Source organism: Pristiophorus japonicus, chromosome 3 (genome assembly GCF_044704955.1).
Source record: "Pristiophorus japonicus isolate sPriJap1 chromosome 3, sPriJap1.hap1, whole genome shotgun sequence".
Classification (NCBI taxonomy): Eukaryota; Metazoa; Chordata; class Chondrichthyes; family Pristiophoridae; genus Pristiophorus; species Pristiophorus japonicus.
The window spans coordinates 14,657,611-14,681,248 of NC_091979.1; the positions used below are offsets into that span (position 1 = coordinate 14,657,611).

The window sequence follows — 23,638 nt, forward strand, 5'->3', positions numbered from 1 at the left end:
GGCTTTGAGGGTGTCCCTGTGACGTTTCCTCTGCCCACCTTTGGCTCATTTGCCGTGAAGGAGTTCCAATTAAATAGGACAAGATCATACAGGGATGGCAGTGCAGGTAGTGTGCCACAACTGCAACATGTGGGAGTTTGAGGACAGCATTGTGATACCCGACAACCACGTTTGCAGTAAGTGCCTGCATCTTGAGGAACTTCAGCTCCGAGTTATTGAACTGGAGTCTGAGGTGCAGAAATTGTGGGGCAACAGGGAGTGGTGAGTAGACTGGGGTCTCTACTCGTTGGAGTTCAGAAGGATGAGGAGTAATCTTATAGAAACATTTAAAATAATGAAAGAGATAGACAAGATAGAGGCAGAGAGGTTGTTTCCACTGGTCGGGGAGACTAGAACTAGGGGGCACAAAATACGGGGGAGCCAATTTAAAACCGAGTTGAGAAGGAATTTCTTCTCCCAGAGGGTTGTGAATCTGTGGAATTCTCTGCCCAAGGAAGCAGTTGAGGCTAGCTCATTGAATGTATTCAAGTCACAGACAGATAGATTTTTAACCAATAAGGGAATTAAGGGTTACGGGGAGCAGGCGGGTAAGTGGAGCTGAGTCCACGGCCAGATCAGCCATGATCTTGTTGAATGGCGGAGCAGGCCCGAGGGGCTAGATGGCCTACTCCTGTTCCAAATTCTTATGTTCTTATGTGAGTTACCTGGACACTTCGATCCAGGAGGCAGTCACATCCCTTAAGTAAGTTAGGTAGTGGTGCAGGTCTGGTTTGTGGTCAGGAACAGGAGGGTGTGACTGCAACTCAGGTAGGTAAGGGCTCACCAGGTGCAGTGTTGGAGGAGCCTCAGCCTTTGCCCTTATCCAGTAGGTATGAGTTTCTTGCTGCTTGTGTGAATGAGGGAAAAGCCTGCAGGATGGATGAGCAAGCTGACCATGGTGCAGGAGGAGTGAAAGGGAATATAATTGTGGTAGGGACAGTATAGTCAGAGGGATAGATGCTGTTCTCTGCAGCTGCGTCCGGGAGTTCCAATGGCTGTGTTGCCTGTCGGGGTTAAAGACATCTCCTCGCTGCTGGAGAAGAAGTTGGGGTGAGAAGGAGGATCCAGTTATCGTGGTCCACGTAGAAACCAACAACACAGGAATGAGGTTCTGCTTGTGATAGAGTTTGAGGAGTTGGGGTCCAAATTAAAAAGCAGAACCTCAAAGGTAATAATCTCTGGATTGTTACCTGAGCCATGCGCCAATTGGCATCGGGACAAACAGATCAGAAGGTTAAATGGTGATGGCTTGGGAAGTGTCGATGTACAGAGGGACCTGGGTGTCCTTGTACACCAGTCATTGAAAGCAAAGATGCAGGTGCAGCAAGCAGTTAGGAAGGCTAATGGTATGTTGGCCTTCATTGCAGGAGGATTTGAGTACAGGAGCAAGGATGTCTTACTACAGTTATACAGGGCCTCGGTGAGACCGCACCTGGAGTATTTTGTGCAGTTTTGGTCTCCTTACCGAAGAAAGGATATACTTGCCATAGAGGGAGTGCAGCGAAGGTTCACCAGACTGATTCCTGGGATGGCAGGACTGTCGTATGAGGAGAGATTGGGTCGACTAGGCCTGTATTCACTAGAGTTTCGAAGAATGAGAGGGGATCTCCTTGAAACATATAAAATTCTGACTGGGTTGGATGGACTGGATGCGGGGAGGATATTTCCCCTGGCTGGGAAATCTAGAATAAAAGGGGTCACAGTCAGGATGTGGGGTAGGAAATTAGGACCAAGACGAGAAAAAATGTTTTCACTCAGAGGGTGGTGAACTTGTGGAATTCTCTATTACAGAAGGCTGAGGAGGCCAAGTCACTGAATATATTTAAGAGGGAGATCGATAGATTTCCAGAAACAAAATGCATCAAGGGGTGTGGGGAGAAAGCGGGAATATGGTGTTGAGATAGAGGATCAGCCATGATCATCTTGAATGGCGTCACAGGCTCGAAGGGCCGACTGGCCTACTACTGCTCCTATTTTCTATGTTTGTATGTTAAATGTGTGGCTCAAAGACTGATGTGGGAGGTATGGGTTTCACTTCATGAGACACTGGCACCAGTACTGGGGAAAGAGGGAGCTGTTCCGTTGGAACGGGCTCCACTTAAACCGGGCTAGAACCAGTGTCCTGGTAAATCGAATAACATGGGCAGTACAACAACAACATGTAATTATATAGCATCTTTAATGTAATAAAACGCCCCACGGTATTTCACAGGAGAATTGAGACAAAAAATTTGACACCAAATCACAAGGAGAAATTAGGGCAGGCGACCAAAAGCTTTGTCAAAGAGGTAGGTTTTAAGGAGCACCTTTAAAGGAGGAAAGAGAGGCTGAGGGGTTTAGGCAGGGAATTCCAGAGCTCAAGGCCGAGGCAGCAGAAGGCACGGCTGCCAATGTTTTACCGATTATAATCAGGATGCTCAAGAGAGCAGAATTAGAGACATGCAGATATCACCAGGAGGGTGGAGGGCTGAAACATAGAAAATAGGTGCAGGAGTAGGCTATTCGGCCCTTCGAGCCTGCACCACCATTCAATACGATCATGGCTGATCATTCCCTAGTACCCCTTTCCTGCTTTCTCTCCATACCCCTTGATCCCTTTAGCCGTAAGGGCCATATCTAACTTCCTCTTGAATATATCCAATGAACTGGCATTAACAACTCTCTGCGGTAGAGAATTCCACAGGTTAACAACTCACTGAGTGAAGAAGTTTCTCCTCATCTCAGTCCTAAATGGCCTACTCCTTATCCTAAGACTGTGTCCCCTGGTTCTGGACTTCCCCAACATCAGGAACATGCTTCCCGCATCGAACCTGTCCAGTCCCATAAGAATCTTATATGTTTCTATGAGATCCCCTCTCATCCTTCTAAACTCCAGTGAATACAGGCCCAGTTCATCCAGTCTCTCCTCATAGGTCAATCCAGCCATCCCGGGAATCAGTCTGGTGAACCTTCGCTGCACTCCCTCAATAGCAAGAACATCCTTCCTCAGATTAGGAGAACAAAACTGCACACAATATTCCAGGTGAGGCCTCACTAAGGCCCTGTACAACTGCAGTAGGACTTCCCTACTCTAATCCCCTAGCTATGAAGGTCAACATACCATTTGCCTTCTTCACCGCCTGCTGTACCTGCATGCCAACTTTCAATGACTGATGAACGATGACACCCAGGTCTCGTTGCACCTCCCCTTTTCCTAATCCTCCGCCATTCAAATAATATTCTGCCTTTGTGTTTTTGCCCCCACAGTGGATAACCTCACATTTATCCACATTATACTGCATCTGCCATGCATTTGCCCACTCACCTAACCTGTCCAAGTCACCCTGCAGCCTCTTAGCTCCTCACAGTTCACACCGCCACCCAGTTTAGTGTCATCTGCAAACTTGGAGATATTACACTCAATTCCTTCATCTAAATCATTAACGTATATTGTAAAGAGCTGGGGTCCCAGCACTGAGCCCTGCGGCATCCCACTGGTCACTGCCTGCCATTCTGAAAAGATTACCCGTTTATCCTGACTCTCTGCTTCCTGTCTGCCAACCAGTTCTCTATTCACGTCAGTACATTACCCCCAATACCATGCGCTTTGATTTTGCACACCAATCTCTTGTGTGGGACTTTGTCAAAAGCCTTTTAAAAGTCCAAATACACCACAACCACTGGTTCTTCAGTGTCCACTCTACTAGTTACATCCTCAAAAAATTCCAGAAGATTTGTCAAGGACATTACAGAGATAGGGAGGGGCGAGGCCATGGAGGGATTTGAAAACAAGGCTGGGAATTTTGAAATGGAGGCGTTGCTTAACCGGGAGCCAATGCAGGTCAGCAAGCACGGGGTGATGAGTAAGCGGGACTTGGTGCGAGTTAGGACACTGGGCAGCCGAGTTTTGGACGCCTCAAGTTCACGTAGTGTGGAATGTGGGAGGCCAGCCTGGAGTGCGTTGGAATAGTCAAATCTAGAGGTAACAAAGACATGGATGAGGGCTTCAGCAGCGAATGAGCTGAGGCAGGGGCGGAGACGGGCGATGTTAGAGGTGGAAATAGGCAGTTTTAGTTATCCTGCTGATATGTGGTCGAAAGCTCATTTCAGAGTCAAATATGACACCAAGGTACAGCAGTTATCATGGGTGACTTTAATCTACATATAGATTGGGCTAACCAAACTGGTAGCAATGCGGTGGAGGAGGATTTCCTGGAGTGTATTAGGGATGATTTTCGAGACCAATATGTCGAGGAACCAACTAGACTGGGTGGTGTGTAATGAGAAAAGACTAATTAGCAATCTTGTTGTGCGAGGCCCCTTGGGAAAGAGTGACCATAATATGGTAGAATTCTTCATTTAAGATGGAGAGTAACAAGTTAATTCAGAGACTAGGGTCCTGAACTTAAAGAAAGGAAACTTCAACGGTATGAGACGTGAATTGGCTAGAATAGACTGGCGAATGATACTTAAAGGGTTGACGGTGGATAGGCAATGGCAAACATTTAAAGATCACATGGATGAACTTCAACAATTATACATCCCTGTCTGGAGTAAAAATAAAACGGCCTGGGCCCCAAGCTCTGGAACTCTCGCCCCAAACCTCTCTACCTCTCTTTCCTCGTTAAAAACGCTCTTTGGCCAAGCTTTTGGTCATCTGTAATTTCTTATGCGGCTTGGTGTCAAATATGTTTGATTTGTTTTATAGCACTGCTGTGAAGCACCTTGAGACATTTTACTACGTTACAGGCACTATCTAAATACAAGCTGTTGTAGAATCATAGCATGACTGATCTAGCACAGAAAGAGGCCATTGGGCCTATCGTGCCTGTGCCGGCCCTTTAAAGCTATGCCCGGCACCCTCCCTGCACATCACCCCCCTCAGTGCTCAAATCTCTAGCCAGTGGGCACCGAATCATTTCATCTCAGCTCCTCCATGCCCTTCAATAAGGCAATCAAAATCTTTCATTCTTCAAAGACAGCTTCATGTCTCTCATGAAATGCAGCCAATAATTACCACCTGTTGCCTTTAGTGGCCACATCTTTAGTGCTTCTATTGACATTCTGGGCCTTTCAATCCCCTCTGATCGCAATGGCAGCTCCCACATCCTCCTCCATTGCTGAAGCTGCGTTTCAAGCTTCCTCGCATGCCAAACACTTGGGGGTCGAAGTTCGGTCCCGCCGTTTTTAAGGCGGTGTCACCGCCTGAGCGCCGATTTTACCGCCGGGCTTTAAGCGCAACCTCAAAGTCCTAAATTCAGTTTTTAACGCCCAAAGTTGAGAGAGCAGCGCCAAAAAGTGGGGTTGCGCACTCATGCTCGGGGGGGCCGACTGAATTTTCCAACGGGGGGTGCTGCCGCCATGCTAGAAAATAAACGGGTAGAAAAAAACCCCACAAACTTCTCCGATTCACACACACACACTTCCTCACTCTAAAACTAATGAAAACATGCAGAAATAAATGAAGAGAAAAGCTTAGCTTCCTTTCTGAGCGATTCCGCTCGATATCCAATCTGTTGCCACCACTTTTTCCCAGCTGCCAGTTTCCGCACAAAGCCAATGTCGTGATGGAGGCGCCAAGGGGGTGTTGCGCGCTGGATGATGTCACCGCGCAGGTGGCATTAGCCGGCGCAGCCTTGCCTCTTGGCGACTCCGCCAAAGAGCCGACTGAATCTAGGGCGAGGCACGGATGCTGCTTACCGCTAACGGTAGGACTTTGCCGCCCGTTACCCGCCTCCCGCGCACGGTAACGGGCAGCGTACGCAACCCAATTTCAACCCCACAGTCTTTTAAGATCATAAGAACATAATGAAATAGGAGCAGGAGTAGGCCATTCGGCCCCTCGAGCCTGCTCCACCATTTAATAAGATCATGGCTGATCTACCTCAAATTCAGAAGAATGAGAGGTGATCTTATCGAAATGTATAAGGTTATGAAGGGGCTCGACAAGGTGATTGTAGAGAGGATGTTTCCACTGATGGGGGAGGCTAGAACTAGAGGGCACAATCTTAGAATAAGGGGCCGCCCATTTAAAACTGAGATGAGGAGGAATTTCTTCTCTGAGGGTTGTAAATCTGTGGAATTCGCTGCCTCAGAGAGCTGTGGAAGCTGGGACATTGAATAAATTTAAGGTGGAGATAGACAGATTCTTAACCAATAAGGGAGTAAGGGGTTATGGGGAGCGGGCGGGGTTATGGGGAGCAGGCAGGGAAGTGGATCTGAGTCCATGACCGGATCAGCCATGATCGTATTAAATGGCGGAGCAGGCTCGAGGGGCTGCATGGCCGCCTCCTGCTCCTATTTCTTATGTTCTTATTAACTCCACTTTCCTGCACTATCCCCATATCCCGTGATTCCCTTAATATCCAAAAATCTGTCTGTCTCTGTCTTGTGTATACTCATCGACTGAGCATCCCCAACTCTCGGGGGTAGCGAATTCCAAAGATTCATCACCCTTTGAGAGATGAAATTTCTCCTCATCTCAGTCATAAATGACCGGCCCCTTATTCTGAGACTGTGATCCCTGGTGCTAGACTCCCCAATCGGGGGAAACATCCTTCCAGCATCTAGCCTGTCAAGCCCCTTAAGAATGTTATGTTTCAATGAGATCACCTCTCATTCTTCTAAACTCTAGAGAATATAGCATAGGACAATCCCTCATCCCAGGAATCAGTCTGGTGAACCTTTGTTGCACTCCCTCTGTGGCAAGCATATCCTTCCTTGGGTAACTAAGAACCTTGGTTAGATCACACTTGGAGTTACTGTGCACAGTTCTGGTCTGTATTATAAAAAGGATATAGAGGCACTGGGAAAGGTGCAAAATAGATTCAAAAGGATGATACCAGAAATGAGAGGATATACTTATCGGGAAAGATTGAACTGGCTTCTCCAGAAAAGAGAAGGCTGAGGGGTGACCGATGGAGATAATGAAAGGGTTTGATAGGGTAGACGTAGAGAAGATGCTAGCACTTATGATGGAGACCAGAACTAGGTGCCAAAAATAAGATAGTCACTAGTAAATCCAATCGGGAATTTAGGAGAAACTTTACCCAGAGAGTGGTGAGAATGTGGAACTCGCTACCACAAGGAATAGTTGAGACTGATAACATAGATACATATAAGGGAAGCTGGACATGATGGAGAAAGGAATCGAGGGAGATGTGTTGATGGGGTCAGATGAAGAGGGATTGGAGGAGGCTCGTGTGGAGCAGAAACACTGGCCGAATGACCTGTTTCTGTGTTGTTGACTCTATCTATACTTGGCCATTGACCCTGACACCTGTAATGTATTTGCTTCATGCTTAAGAATTCATAGCAACACATTGCTATTAAGAACTAGTTGGTTTATTCGCAAAGGTTTAACAAATACACTACACATTACCAGTTCATCCACCAGGTTCACAACCACCTGCCTCATCGTGGATCCCCTAAACCCAACTGGCTTTTTTATTGAGTCTTGTGACCATCATGTGACTGGCTAAGCCACTCGCAATTCAACAGCTCTACAACTATTTTTAAAAAACTCTAAAGCCTAGTGCTAGAACCGGAAAATTAACAAATAAAACTTTTTGAACGTTAAACGGTCAAAATTAAGATTTGGTTGCCGGGGGTGATGATGCTCTCCGGTGCCCAACTCTCGCGGAAGGTCGCGAGCGTAGCGGTGGACACAGTGTGCTCTGTCTTCAGGGACACCCTGGCGCGAGCGTAGCCGCGCCAAACAGCTCTACAAACCTGTGAGCATACTCGCAGGTGCATGCATCACAACACCCAACAGTAAAGTCGGGTTTCAGGTCCAGTGACGACCTCCAGTTAACTCGGGCACTATGATGGCAGAGTGACATCAGAGCACCTGAATCACAGGCCCTGGTGTTTGGGGCAGAGTTCGGTCTGCAGATGGAAGGCGTGAGGTCTGATCACAAATCTAACAAAGATGGTGTAAGGGTCCGGCGCGTCATCTGAAAGAGGAGAGGTTGTTAATGTGTTTGTTCTCCACGCAGACGATGAGAGGAAGACTAGTCAGTCACTTGAATTATAGAATCATACAGCACAGGAGGAGGCCATTCGGTCCATTGTGCCAGTGCCAGCTCTCTGAAAGAGCTGCCAAGTAGTCCCCACTGTCCTCTCTTTCCATAGCCCTGAAAATGTTTCCTCTCCAAGTATTTATCCTGAGATACAGATTTTTGGAATCATGGGGAACCAAGAGATATGGGGATCGGGCGGGAAAGTGGAGTTGAGGTCGATAATCAGCCATGATCTTATTGAATGGCGGAGCAGGCTCGAGGGGCCAAATGGCTTCCTCCTGCTCCCATTTCTTATGTTTTTTTGAAAGTCACTATTGAATCTGCTTCCACCGCCCTTTCAGGCAGCGCGTTCCAGATCACAACTCGCTGAGTAAATAATTCTCGTCATCTCCCCCTCTGGCTCTTTTCCTAATTGCCTTAAACCTGTGTCCTCTGGCTACTGACTCTCCTCCCAGTAGAAATATCTACTCTCATCAAAACCCTTCATGATTTTGAACGCCTCTAAGAAATCCTCCCTGGCCGCCTCTGCTCTAAGGAGAACGGCCCCAACTTCTTCAGTCTCTCCCGATAACCCGGTACCATTCTGGTACATTTCTGCATCCTTGCCAAGGCCTTAAAATCCTTCCTAAGTGCAGTGCCCAGAATTAGACACAATACTCCAGTGATTTATAAAGATATAGAATCGCTCCCTTGCTCTTGTATGTTATACCGCTATTTACAAAGCCAAGCATCCATATGCTTTTTTAACTTGTTTCTAAAATCAGTCCTGGGATGTTTCGTTGCTTGCAGTCTCACCTAGGGTAGTTATTAGACAGTCACTTGCTTTGCCACCTAACACTTTTATTTTGCTCCTTCACCCCTCAGGCTATGGCCACGAAAGGTTTGAAAGAAGCAGTGCAGAATGCTGCGAAGGAGTTCCTGTCCTTTGTGGATAAGGGAGTGTCCCCTTATCATGGTAAGCTGACCACGTCGTTCTTTAGCCTGCTGCATGTGCACTAGAGATTCTTGGGGAGGTCTGTGTTGCCTGATCCTAAGTTACAACCAGCGGGTTCAAGTGCTGGAACGCCCAAGCTCCTTCACCATAGACCTGCATTCAAATCCCAGTGACTGCAGAACAAAAGCCAGTACACTCCAAAACGTGGCAAACCAGTCCTGCCCACCCCTTCCCTCAACGACTATCTGTCCCACCTGTGACAGGGACTGTGGCTCTCATATTGGACTGATCAGTCACCTAAGGACTCCTGTTAAGAGTGGAAGCAAGTCTTCCTCGATTCCGAGGGACTGTCTATGATGATGACTGAGACTTTTCATTGTTGTGATGAGCAACGTGTGAGGTAATGCATTTGGGGAGGGCTAACAAGGTGAGGGAATGCACATTAAGTGGTAGGATGCTGTGGGCTGGATTTTCTGCTGCTGCCGCCTCTTTTTGTTTGCCCCCGGGGAGTGGTAATGGCGGTGGATGAGCTCTTCCGGGCCGGTTTCGGTCGGGCGCAGAGCATTACCGCCCGTAAGAGGTGAGCCGATGTGCAACGCCCCTGGTTTGCAATATCGGTTCGATTTTTGACTCTTTGCCTGACCCCGTAGCGCCCCGCAGCATCCCCAGCTGGGACCGTCTGCGAATGCGGGCGTTCTGAGCTGTAGCGGCTGCAGTAATGTTGACCGCAGGTAAGTGTGATTGCTTTCCATTTTATTTTTTTTGCGATTTATGTTGTTGTTATGCTCAATATAAAGTAATGTGACTGAGTACTGTACACATGAGTAAGTGTGACCTTAGAGCTCCTTTATTCAAACTCCAGAGTGCTGGCACAGCAGGAGTTCTGAGTAGAGCGCATGCGAACAATGTGGCCTACTATCCTCGGTAACCTACTATCAGCAAGGGCAGACATCAACGACGAGGTCCAACACCGCCTCCAGTGCACCAGCCTTCGCTCTCCTGAGGAAGAGAGTGTTCAAAGACCAGGACCTCAAATCTGCCACCAAGCTCATGGGCTGTAGTGGCACCCGCCCTCCTGTATGGTTCAGAGACGTGGACCATATACAGTAGACACCTCAAACTGCTGGAGAAATATCACCAACGCTGTCTCCACAAGATCCTACAAATCCCCTGGGAGGATAGACGCACCAACATCACTGTTCTCGCTCAGGCCAACATCCCCAGCATCGAAGCACTGACCACACTCGACCAACTCCGTTGGACCCCACTAGTTACAGCCTGACGATGACATGCTTATTCCTACTCTCTCTTTTCTGTCCTTTAACCAATCCTCTATCCATGCTGGTATATCACCCCCAACCCCATGAGCCTTAATAAAAAGGCAAGCATGAAAGCTCGGTGTCTCTATGCGAGGAGTATTTGGAACCCAGGAGAGGGCTCTGAGCTAGTTAGAGTGGGTGAGAGCTCAAATGAACAGGACCCCAAGAAAGAATGCAAAAGGCAGGAGGCAACAGAGCAGAGTAGCACTGGGGTAAGTGTAAACCATAAGGTGATAGGAAGGGACAATGTGTATGAATATAAAGGGGCTGCAGGAGGGGTCAAAACTAAAAATCATGGTTTAAAAACTAGTATTAAAACACTCTACCTAAACGCACGCACCATTCGAAATAAAGTAAATGAGTTGAAGGAACAAATCATAACAAATGGGTATGATTTGGTGGCCATTACAGAAACGTGGTTGCAGGGTGGCCAAGACTGGGAATTAAACATACAGGGGTATCTGACAATTCGGAAAGATAGACAAGAAGGGAAAGGAGGTGGGGTAGCTCTGTTAATAAAGGATGATATCAGGGCAGTTGTGAGAGATGATATTGGCTCTAATGAACAAAATGTTGAATCATTGTGGGTGGAGATTAGAGATAGTAAGGGGAAAAAGTCACTGGTGGGCGTAGTTTATAGGCCCCCAAATAATAACTTCACGGTGGGTCGGACAATAATCAAGGGAATAATAGAGGCATGTGAAAAAGGAATGGCAATAATCATGGGGGATTTTAACCTGCATATCGATTGGTTAAATCAAATCGCACGGGGTAGCCTGGAGGAGGAATTCATAGAATGCATACGGGATTGTTTCTTAAAACAGTATGTTACAGAATCTACAAGGTAGCAAGCTATCTTAGATCTGGTCCTGTGTAATGAGACAGGAATAATAAACGATTTCCTAGTAAAAGATCCTCTCAGAATAAGTGATCACAGTATAGTTGAATTTGTAATACAGATTGAGGGTGAGGAAGTAGTGTCTCAAACGAGCATACTATGCTTAAACAAAGGGGACTACAGTGGGATGAGGGCAGAGTTAGCTAAAGTAGACTGGGAACATAGACTAAACGGTGGCACAATTGAGGAACAGTGGAGGACTTTTAAGGAGCTCTTTCATAGTGCGCAACAAAAATATATTCCAGTGAAAAAGAAGGGATAACCAGCCGTGGATAACCAAGGAAATAAAGGAGAGTATCAAATTAAAAAACAATGCGTATAAGGTGGCCAAGGTTAGTGGGAAACGAGAAGATTGGGAAAATTTTAAACGACAGCAAAGTATGACTAAGAAAGCAATAAAGAAAGGAAAGATAGATTACGAAAGTAAACTTGCGCAAAACATAAAAACAGATAGTAAAAGCTTTTACCGATATATAAAAAGGAAAATAGTGATTAAAGTAAATGTTGGTCCTTTAGAAGATGAGAAGGGGGATTTAGTAATGGGAAATGTGGAAATGGCTGAGACCTTAAATAATTATTTTGCTTCGGTCTTCACAGTGGAAGACACAAAAACCATGCCAAAAATTGCTGGTCACGGGAATGTGGGAAGGGAGGACCTTGAGACAATCACTATCACTAGGGAGGTAGTGCTGGACAGGCTAATGGGACTCAAGGTAGACAAGTCCCCTGGTCCTGATGAAATGCATCCCAGGGTATTAAAAGAGATGGCGGAAGTTATAGCAGATGCATTCGTTATAATCTACCAAAATTCTCTGGACTCTGGGGAGGTACCAGTGGATTGGAAAGCAGCTAATGTAACGCCTCTGTTTAAAAAAGGGGGCAGACAAAAGGCCGGTTTAGTTTAACATCTGTAGTGGGGAAAATGCTTGAAGCTATCATTAAGGAAGAAATAGCGGGACATCTAGATAGAAATAGTGCAATCAAGCAGATGCAACATGAATTCATGAAGGGGAAATCATGTTTAACTAATTTACTGGAATTCTTTGAGGATATAACGAGCATGGTGGATAGAGGTGTACCGATGGATGTGGTGTATTTAGATTTCCAAAAGGCATTTGATAAGGTGCCACACAAAAGGTTACTGCAGAAGATAAAGGTACGCGGAGTCAGAGGAAATGTATTAGCATGGATCGAGAATTGGCTGGCTAACAAAAAGCAGAGAGTCGGGATAAATGGGTCTTTTTCAGGATGGAAATCGGTGGTTAGTGGTGTGCCACAGGGATCGGTGCTGGGACCACAACTGTTTACAATATACATAGATGACCTGGAAGAGGGGACAGAGTGTAGTGTAACAAAATTTGCAGATGACACTAAGATTAGTGAGAAAGCGGGTTGTGTCGAGGACACAGAGGCTGCAAAGAGATTTAGATAGGTTAAGCGAATGGGCTAAGGTTTGGCAGATGGAATACAATGTCGGAAAATGTGAGGTCATCCACCTTGGGGAAAAAAAACAGTAAAAGGGAATATTATTTGAATGGGGAGAAATTACAACATGCTGCGGTGCAGAGGGACCTGGGGGTCCTTGTGCATGAATCCCAAAAAGTTAGTTTGCAGGTACAGCAGGTAATCAGGAAGGCGAATGGAATGTTGGCCTTCATTGCGAGAGGGATGGAGTACAAAAGCAGGGAGGTCCTGCTGCAACTGTATAGGGTATTGGTAAGGCCGCACCTGGAGTGCTGCGTGCAGTTTTGGTCACCTTACTTAAGGAACGATATACTGGCCTTGGAGGGGGTACAGAGACGATTCACTTGGCTGATTCCAGAGATGAGGGGGTTACCTCATGATGATAGATTGAGTAGACTGGGTCTTTACTCGTTGGAGTTCAGAAGGATGACGGATGATCTTATAGAAACATTTAAAATAATGAAAGGGATAGACAAGATAGAGGCAGAGAGGTTGTTTCCACTAGTCGGGGAGACTAGAACTAGGGGGCACAGCCTCAAAATACGGGGATACGGGGGAGCCAATTTAAAGCCGAGTTGAGAAGGAATTTCTTCTCCCAGAGGGTTGTGAATCTGTGGAATTCTCTGCCCAAGGAAGCAGTTGAGGCTAGCTCATTGAATGTATTCAAATCACAGATAGATAGTTTTTTAACCAATAAGGGAATTAAGGGTTATGGGGAGCGGGCGGGTAAGTGGAGCTGAGTCCACGGCCAGATCAGCCATGATCTTTTTAAATGGCGGAGCAGGCTCGAGGGACTAGATGGCCTACTCCTGTTCCTAATTCTTATGTTCTTATATGTTCAACTCTCTGAGTGAAGAAGTTTCTCCTCATCTCAGTCCTAAATGGCCTACCACTTATCCTAAGATTATGTCCCGTGGTTCTGGACTTCCCCAACATAGGGAACATTCTTCCCGCATCTAACCTGTCCAGTCCTGTCAGAATCTTATGTTTCTATGAGATCCCCTCTCATCCTTCTAAACTCCAGTGAATAAAGGCCCAGTTGATCCAGTCTCTCCTCATAGGTCAGTCCAGCCATCCCTGGAATCAGTCTGCTAATTTAGGCTGCTCCTCAGTGTTGTACTACGCAAGTCTTTTGGACGAGGCGTTAATCTAAGACCCCCAGTGCCTGCTTAGGTGAACATGAAAACTCCCATGGCAGTTGTTGAATAAATGCAAGGCGTTCTCTCTGGGCCCTGGCCATCATTCCTCCCTCATTCCGGTCCCAAAGGTCATTGTGGTGTCAGCGAACCTACAGAACAAAGATTCTTATTTTTCCAACTATTTCTGACAACAGGTTACACCCAAAACATTCATCTTTTCTCTTCCAAACACAATTAATATTCCTGGCACCTGATGTTTTTCTTGCAGATTGATAGCCTTTGCTTTATTTCCTCAAATCGCTGGAGCAATACCACCAATGATATCTCTGCAGGATCCTGCAAATCTCCCGGGAGGACAGACGCACCAATGTCAGTGTTCTCGATCAGGCCAGCATCGAAGCACTGACCACACTCGACCAGCTCTATTGGGCAGGCCACATTGTTCGCATGCCAGACACGAGACTCCCAAAGCAAGCGCTCTACTTGGGACTCTTACACGCCAAGCGAGCCAAAGGTGGCAGAGGAAATGTTTCAAGGACACCCTCAAAGCCTCCCTGATAAAATGCAACATCCCCACCGACACCTGGGAGTCCCTGGCCAAAGACCGCCCTAAACAGAGGAAGAGCATCTGGGAGGGCACTGAGCACCTCGAGTCTCATCGCCGAGAGCATACAGAAATCAAGCGCAGGCAAACCTGTCCCACCCACCCTTTCCTTCAACCACCGTCTGTCCCGACTGTGACAGAGACTGTAATTCTCGTATTGGACTGTTCAGCCACCTGAGAACTCACTTTGAGTGGAAGCAAGTCTTCCTCGATTTCGAGGGACTGCCTATGATGATGATGTCCTTCCTAAAGTGTGGTGCCCAGAATTGGACACACTACTCCAGCAGGGGTCGAACTACTGACTTATACACGTTTAGCAGAACTGGCTTTTGTACTCTATGCCTCTATTTATAAAGCCCAGATTCTTTTTGAAAATCAGGTTTAATTCTGTCGTACGTCCGATGGTGGCGCTGCAGTGTCTCCACTAGTGGGAGGGTATCATCATTACAGGGTGGTAAGTTTTACATGAGCAGTTCCTGGTGTGGACATGAGAATTTTTAAATGGACTGCAGTGGTTCAAGAAGGTGGCACACCTTCGAGGACAATTAGGGATGGGCAATAAATGCCGGCCTTGCCCGAGACACGCACATTCCGATGAACGAATAAAAAAAAAAACAAATTCACCTTGCTTGCTCATTGCATTACGAAGGCAATGAAGCATTCCTCCTCTCTCTCTCCCCCCTGTCGAAACCTGAGCCAAACACAGCTCTTCATGTTAATTGCTCCTTTTAGAGTTCCCTTTAAACTGACTCCAGCTGGTGGGAAGTGCTGGAAGTCGAGAGCCTGTTCAAAGGCCTGTAGATCCCATTTATGCCAAGTGGTTTCTTCAAAGGCGATTAATTGAGCTCCTTTTACGACCTGATTGCTCTCTCTCAGGCTGCACCTTTGAAATCTCTGATCATTAGAGTACTTGAAAACCGTCGTGTGCAAAGTCCAGATTACGCAGCAATTGGGTACAAACTTGGCTGCAATTTCCTGGGACCTTTGTGCCCCTTGCTGAAGCTGATAAAGAGCTGCAAGGACAAATTTACTGGACTATTAAGAATTCCTTTCTATTCTCCAAACCCCACCCCCCAGCCCGCCAAAGGTGCCGCCCCCTGTTCTGGTGCAGTTCTTCCTGTTTTAGGCAGTCCCCCGGAGTCGAGGATGACTTGCTTCCACACTAAAATGAGTTCTCAGGTGACTGATGAGACCAATGCGGAACGTACAGTCTCTGTCACATGCGGGACGGACGGTGGTTGGAGGGACGGGTGGGTGGGGTGCCATGCGCTCCTTCTACTGCCTGCGCTTGGTTTCCCTGTGCTCCCGGCGAAGGGACTCTAGGTGTTTGGAGCCTTCCCAGATGCTTCTCCTCCACTTTGAGCGGTCTTGGGCCAGGGATTCTGAAGAGTCGGTGGGGATGTTGCATTTTATCAAGGAGGCTTTGAGAGTGTCCTTGAAGCGTTTCCTCTGCCCACCTGGGGCTCGCTTGCCGTGTAGAAGTTCCGAGTAGAGCGCTTGCTTTGGGAGTCTAGTGTCGGGCATGCGAACAATGTGGCCCGCCCAACGGAGCTGATCGAGTGTGGTCAGCGCTTCAATGCTGGGTGTGTTGGTCTGAGCGAGGACACTGACGTTGGTGCGTCTGTCCTGCCAGTGGATGTGCAGTTCCACAGGCACTGGGCACCCTCCAGCAATGCTACAGTTATACAGGGTATTGGTAAGGCCACACCTGGAATACTGAGCGCAGTTTTGGTTTCCATTTTTACGAAAGGGTATACTTGTTTTGGAGGCAGTTCAGAGAAGGTTCACTTGGTTGGTTCCGGGGATGAGGGGTTTGACTTATGAGGAAAGGTTGAGTAGGTTGGGTCTCTACTCATTGGAATTCAGAAAAATAAGAGGTGATCTTATTGAAACGTATAAGATTATGAGGGGGCTTGACAGGGTGGATGCAGAGAGGATGTTTCCACTGATGGGGGGAGACTCGAACTAGGGGGCATAACCTTAGAATAAAGGGCTGCCCATTTAAAACTGAGATGAGGAGAAATTTCTTCTGAGGGTTGTAAATCTGTGGAATTCACTGCCTCAGAGAGCTGTAGAAGCTGGGACATTGAATAAATTTAAGGCAGAAATAGTTTCTTAAACGATAAGGGGATAAGGGGTTATGGGGAGCGGGCGGGGAAGTGGAGCTGAGTCCATGATCAGATCAGCCATGATCTTATTGAATGGCAGAGGGGCCGTATGGCCTACTCCTGCTCCTATTTCCTATGTTCTTATGTAATGTTCCATCCGCCGCCCGGCCCCCCCCCCCCCCCCCCCCAGCCAAAGGTGTGTGGGCGCGCATCAATCCCGTGGCCCCGCCCAGACCGCTCACCAGCCGCTGGAAGATGGCGCACATGCGCGGCCGTGCGGTAAATTTAAAGGGACCGCGTCAAAAATAATTGGAGGGAATATTGCCGTCCAGTACTCTCGCCCAAATGGCCACTCTTCATGTGGGAGCCTGCACGGTGAGTATCGGCAGACTATTCGACCTCGGGGTGGGGGAGGAGAGATGCACAGCCAATCCTGTCCTCGGCCAATTCTGCACGCGTTCACTTAGCAGCTCGGGTCACTGACCAGGAGCGAGGATTGTACTGGATTTTTGTTGGATTACCTTTCTCTAAGAAAGAACTTGCATTTATATAGCACCTTTCACGACCTCCTGACGTCCCAAAATGCTTCGCACGCAATGAGGCACTTTTGAAGTGCAGTCACTTTTAACGTAGGGAGGGGCGGCAGCCAATTTGTGCACAGAGAGCAATGAGATAAATGTTTTAGTGTTATTGGTTGAGGGATAAATATTGGCCAGGACACCGGGGAAAACTCCCCCGCTCTTCTTCAAATAGTGCAGTGGGGTCTTTTACGTCCACTCGAGAGGGCAGATGCGGGCGGTGGGGGGGCTCAGTTTAACGTCTCATCTAAAGGACGGCACCTCCGACAGTGCCACACTGGGAGTGTCAGCCTGCGATGTGTGCTCAAGTCTCTGGAGTGGGGCTTGAGCACACGACTTTCTTGCATCGAGGCGAGAGCCAAGGCCAACACCTAATTTATGATTGTAGTCGTAAAATGAAAGGTCTGAAGTACGCTCTCAAGGTTGCATCCTGTAATAAAAGTTTAATTTCGCACTGCTCAGCACGAATTGCAGAATAGGCTGGACTCGGCGTCTGCACTCCCCGGTCATCCTGCAGTTTCTCTGGGCACCCGAATCCTGTGTTGGCCACATTGAACCACCGTGACCTTGAGCTCGTCAAGAAGGCGATTGACAAAAGAACCATAGGCGACATGAGGGAAAACTTTCTCACGCAAAGAGTGGTTAGGATTGTGAATGCACTGCCTGACAGGGCTCTGCATCCACCGCCCTCAAAAGGGAATTGGACAAACACTTGAAAGTGAAAAAAAATTGTCGGGATACGGGGAAAGAGCGGGGCAGTACAACACCCCCACCGACACCTGGGAGTCCCTGGCCAAAGACTGCCCTAAGTGGAGGAAGTGCATCCGGGAGGGCGCTGAGCACCTCGAGTCTCGTCGCCGAGAGCGTGCAGAAATCAAGCGCAGGCAGCGGAAGGAGTGTGCGGCAAACCAGTCCCACCCTCCCCTTCCTTCAACCACTGTCTGTCTCACCGGTGACAGAGACTGTAATTCCCGTATTGGACTGTTCAGTCACCTGAGAACTCACTTTTAGAGTGGAAGCAAGTCTTCCTCGATTTCGAGGGACTGCTTATGATGACGATGGGACTAACTGGATTGCTCTTTGAAAGAGCTTGCGCAGACTCGATGGGCCAAATGGCCTCCTTCTGTGCTGTACTGTTCTGTGGTGCTAACTCAGCTGCCCGTGTCCTAACCCGCACCAAGTCCCGCTCACCCATCACCCCATTTGTTCACTGACCTATGTTGGCATCCAGCTCCGGCAGCGCCTCCATTTAAAAAATTTTCATCCATACGGTCAAATCCCCCTACGGCCTCGCCCTAGCTCTGTAATCTCCTCCATCCCTGTGACTCTCCGAGATCTCTCTGCTGCTCCATTTCTGGCCTCTTGAGCATCACCGATTTCCATCACCCCACCATCGGCGGCCGCACCTTCTGCTGCCTTGGCCCCAAGCTTTGGCATTCCCTCCCTAAACCTCTCCGCTTCTCTCTCCTTTTAAGACACTCCTTAAAACCCACCTCTTTGACCAAGCTGTTGGTGAGTAATCCGTTCGCTGACTCTGGACTTCAAGGGGGAGAAATTCGGTTGTGCCTCAGTTGGGGGCAGTAACCCAGACGGAGCGGTCATTTTAGAGCCTCGAAAAAGTTGCCGCCCTCCGGCCAGAAATTGGTCAGAATCGGTCGAAAAGCTGACGGGCGCTAAATCAGCCGTTGCACACCAGAGCTGGGGGGCGCTCACGAAAATGACGGCGCTAAATTCAACTGAGTCATTGCGCATGCGCCGAGCTCCGATTCAGTTCACAGGAAAAGCCGAGGCTTAAAGGCGCGGCATAGTAATGCACCCATTAAAGTTTTCAACATCACTTTTTCCTCAAGCTGAACTGTTATGTCTGTCTGCCGCTGCAAACTGGGAGGCTCACGCATCGTGCTGTGTGTAAACGTTGCACTGACTGCGACCTCCCAGGGGAGCGCTCCCTCGTCCCTTTAAGTAGCCGCCAGTTAATGGACTCTGCAAGCCTGCACCGACTGGTTTTTCCAGACGTCGTTCTCGGCGGGCGCTCAGTGAGGCGGCTGCACCGAATTTACCAACCGGGGCACAAGCGTGGGCGTTACACCAGGAATACGTCGGGATCGGAGCGATCGTCAGCAGCCGGGCGCTAGCGGTTTGCACCCATGGTGAGCCTCTGATGAATTTTCCGTCGGGGCGCTAAACACAGTGCGCCCAGTCGGTAACCTCTCTCCTCCTTTAAGACGCTCCACAACTGGAGTACTGCGTACAGTTTAGGTCTCCGTATTTAAGGAAGGATATACTTGCATTGAGGCTGTTCAGAGAAGGTTCACTAGGTTGATTCCGGAGATGAGAGGGTTGACTTATGAGGAAAGGTTGAGTCGGTTGGGCCTATACACATTGGAGTTCAGAAGAATGAGAGGTGATCTTATCGAAATATATAAGATAATTAGGAGGCTTGACAAGGTGGATTCAGAGAGGATATTTCCATTGATAGGGGAGACTAGAAGTAGGGGTCATTGTCTCAGAATAAGTAGCCGCCCATTTAAAACTGAAATGAGGAGAAATTTCTTCAGAGGGTTATAAATCTGTGGAATTCTCTGCCCCAGAGAGCTGTGGAGGCTGGGTCTTTGAATATATTTAAGGTGGAGATACAGATTTTTGAGCGATAAGGGAGTAAAGGGTTATGGGGAGCGGGCGGGGAAGTGGAGCTGAGTCCTTGATCAGATCAGCCATGATCTTATTGAATGGCGGAGCAGGCTCGAGGGGCCAGGTGGCCTACTCCTGCTCCTATTTCTTCTGTTCTTACGCTCCCATTAATGCCCCCTCTGGCCGCTAACTGAGGGGTCAAACGACGGAAAAATCCATGTCTTTGTTGTTGCAGTTGTTGAAGAGTGCAAGCGGCGACTACGATTATCTGGCTTCAAGGAACTCAAGGAGACCGACCATTGGGACCTCAAACCAGCCAGCAAGGTGAGGAGCAGGGGAGGGAAGCAGAGGGGGTCTGAAGCATCGATAAGACAGTCACTTGTCTCAGCAGTTTCCATTAAAAGTAAATGAGATACCCATCCTTTATTGCAGCTTGGTGGTCACAGTGCTTTCAGAATTAGATTTAAAAGTAAAACTATTGCATGGAAATATATAGAAGTTGCAAAACAAACAGGCCATTAGGTCCAAACCAGCCCATGTCAGCGTTTACCTTCCACCTGAACCCGTGATGTTGATTCACAAACCATCTCAATCATTTCTCCCCATCCCTCCTACCTTGACAATGCGGACTATCCTCACTGACGTACAGTTCCACAAGCCGAGGCCACTTGCCCAAGTGGCCATTATTCATCAACTCAGCTTCCGACCGCATATCCGCAGCGTAACCAAGACCGCCTATTTCCACCTCCGTAACATCGCCCGTCTCCGCCCCTGCCTCAGCTCATCCGCTGCTGAAGCTCTCATCCATGCCTTTGTTAACTCCAGACTTGACTACTCCAACGCACTCCTGGCTGGCCTCCCACATTCTACCCTACATAAACTACAGGTGATCCAAAACTCGGCAGCCCGTGTCCTAACTCGCCCATCATCTCCTGTGCTCGCTGACCGACATTTGCTCCCGGTTAAGCAATGCCTCGATTTCAAAATTCTCATCCTTATTTTCAAATCCCTCCATGGCCTCGCCCCTCCCCATCTCTGTAATCTGCTCCAGTCCAGCACCCGGAGATGTCTGCGCTCCTCTAACTCTGCCCTCTTGAGTATCGCTGATTATAATCGCTCAACCATCGGTGGCCATGCCTTCAGTTGCCTAGGCCCCAGGCTCTGGAACTCCCTGCCTAAACCTCTACCTCTCTCCTCCTTCAAACCACTCCTTAAAACCTACCTCTTTGACCAAGTCCCTGTGCTAATTTCTACTTATGTGACTCAGTGTAAATTTTTTTATCTCGTAACACTGCTGTGAAGTGCCTTGGGACATTTCACTACATTAAAGGCGCTATATAAATACAAGTTGTTATTGAGTCGAGGGACCGTTCATCTTAAGGCTATTCAACTGTGGGGGGCATCAACCTTGATCCTGTCCGCGACCGGCGGCCAGACGCGCGCACGAGGGCAAACTGAATAAAGGAATACATTATAGGCAGTCCCTCGGAATCGAGGAAGACTTGCTTCCACTCTAAACATAAGTCCTTAGGTGGCTCAACAGTCCACTACGGGAACCACATTCCCTGTCACAGGTGGAACAGATAGTTGTTGAGGGTAAGGGTGGATGGGACTGGTTTGCCGCACGCTCCTTCTGCTGCCTGCGCTTGATTTCTGCACGCTCTCGGCGACAAGACTCGAGGTGCTCAGCGCCCTCCCGGATGCAGTTCTTCCACTTGGGTACGGTCTTTGGCCAGGGTCTCCCAGGTGTCGGTGGGGGATGTTGCACTTTATCAGGGAGGCTTTGAGGGTGTCCCTGTAACGTTTCCTCTGCCCACCTATGGCTCGTTTGCCGAGAAGGAGTTCCGACTTGCTTTGGGAGTCTCGTGTCTGGCATGCGAACAGTGTGTCCCGCCCAGCAGAGCTGAGGAATACACAGGGTGGGGGTGGCAGGTAGGCAAGAGGTCATTAGAGTGGGACATGGCTGGTGCAGAGTATAAATGCCAACTGGCATAGACCAGTTGGGCGGAAGGGCCTGGTTCATGTGCTGTAGATTCCCTGTATTTCTGTGTATCTTTGATTTGGTTTCTCCCGGGAGGTCGACTATAGCCGCTTTCTCTTACTGTTCAAATTTGTGCCGGGCGGGGGGGGGGGTTGTTCTGAGCTGCTCGCGAAATGTGTGGCGCACCCAAAAATCCCGACGTTGTAGAATCCTTCAGTGGTGTTGGAAGTTTCAAGTGTCCTCTGGATTTCTGATGATTCAGGCCACCAGAGCCAAAATATCCTTGGCGTCCAAATCAGACGGCGTGCTTGGAACATAACTGTTTGTCAGAACAGGAAAGGGGGCGTTCAGCTCCAGCTAGCCGCGTGCTTTTTTTCTTGGATCTCAACCCCACCCACTTGTCCTCTCGCTCCTCAACGCTGTCTCTCCCCAGAAACACGGCCCCTTGTACCTCGGAACTATTTATCCAGTTGAATTAAAAATAAGAATTGGTGCACCGTTGATTTTTGGTCACAAAGCACTGTGTCATTGAATTTACAATTGCTCAGTTGTGTCTAACCAGCATGAGAACCATCGGCAGAAGAACATAAGAAATAGGAGCAGGTGTCGGCCATTCGGCCCCTCGAGCCTGCTCCGCCATTTAATAAGATCATGGCTGATCTGATCATGGACTCAGCTTCACTTCCCCACCCGCTCCCCTTATCCCCTTATTGGTTAAAAATCTATCTATCTCCACCTTAAATATATTCAATGACCCAGCCTCCACAGCTCTCTGGGGCAGAGAATTCCATAGATTTACAACCCTCCGAGGAGAAATTACTCCTCGTCTCAGTTTTAAATGGGCGGCCCCTTATTCTAAGATTATGTCTCCTAGTGTTAGTTTCCCCTATCAGTGGAAATATCCTCTCTGCATCCACCTTGTTGAGCTCCCTCATTATCTTATATGTTTCAATAAGATCACCTCTCATTCTTCTGAACTCCAATGAGTAGAGGCCCAACCTACTCAATCTTTCCTCATAAGTCAACCCCCTCATCTCCGGAATCAACCTAGTGAACCTTCTCTGAACAGCCTCCAATGCAACTATATCCTTCCTTAAATACAGAGACCAAAACTGCACGTAGTATTCCAGGTGTGGCCTCACCAACACCCTGTACAGTTGTAGCAGGACTTCCCTGCTTTTATACTCTATCCCCCTTGCAATAAAGGCCAACATTCCATTTGCCTTGCTGAACCTAGAACATAAGAACATAAGAATTAGGAACAGGAGTAGGCCATCTAGCCCCTCGAGCCTGCTCCGCCACTCCACAAGATCATGGCTGATCTGGCCATGGACTCAGCTCCACTTACCCGCCCGCTCCCCATAACCCTTAATTCCCTTATTGGTTAAAAATCTATCTATCTGTGATTTGAATACATTCAGTGAGCTAGCTTCAACTGCTTCCCTGGGCAGAGAATTCCACAGATTCACAACCCTCTGGGAGAAGAAATTCCTTCTCAACTCGGTTTTAAATTGGCTCCCCTGTATTTTGAGGCTGTGCCCCCTAGTTCTAGTCTCCCCGACCAGTGGAAACAACCTCTCTGCCTCTATCTTGTCTATCCCTTTCATTATTTTAAATGTTTCTTTAAGATCACCCCTCATCCTTCTGAACTCCAACAAGTAAAGACCCAGTCTACTCAATCTATCATCAGAAGGTAACCCCCTCATCTCCAGAATCAGCCTAGTGAATCATCTCTGTACCCCCTCCAAAGCTAGTATATCCTTTCTTAAGTGAGGTGACCAAAACTGCACACAGTACTCCAGGTGCGGCCTCACCAATACCCTGTACAGTTGCAGCAGGACCTCCCTGCTTTTGTACTCCATCCCTCTCGCAATGAAGGCCAACATTCCATTCGCCTTCCTGATTACCTGCTGCACCTGCAAACTAACTTTTTGGGATTCATG

The 23,638-nt window shown here is 48.2% G+C and overlaps 1 protein-coding gene across 8 annotated transcripts in view; it reads left to right on the forward strand.

The window, feature by feature from the left end:
• The window catches only part of dnpep (aspartyl aminopeptidase), a 97,922-nt gene that overhangs the window by 7,005 nt on the left and 67,279 nt on the right, over positions 1–23,638 (forward strand). For 4 of the 8 annotated variants that reach the window (XM_070875195.1, XM_070875196.1, XM_070875198.1 and 1 more), the window contains exons 2-3: positions 8,904–8,994; positions 19,950–20,038. In XM_070875195.1, coding sequence (XP_070731296.1) covers positions 8,907–8,994; positions 19,950–20,038 — 177 coding nt within the window. In that variant the 5' untranslated portion in view covers positions 8,904–8,906. The remainder of the gene's footprint in view (positions 1–8,903; positions 8,995–19,949; positions 20,039–23,638) is intronic. The other 4 variants (XM_070875199.1, XM_070875200.1, XM_070875204.1 and 1 more) reach the window with 1 other exon arrangement.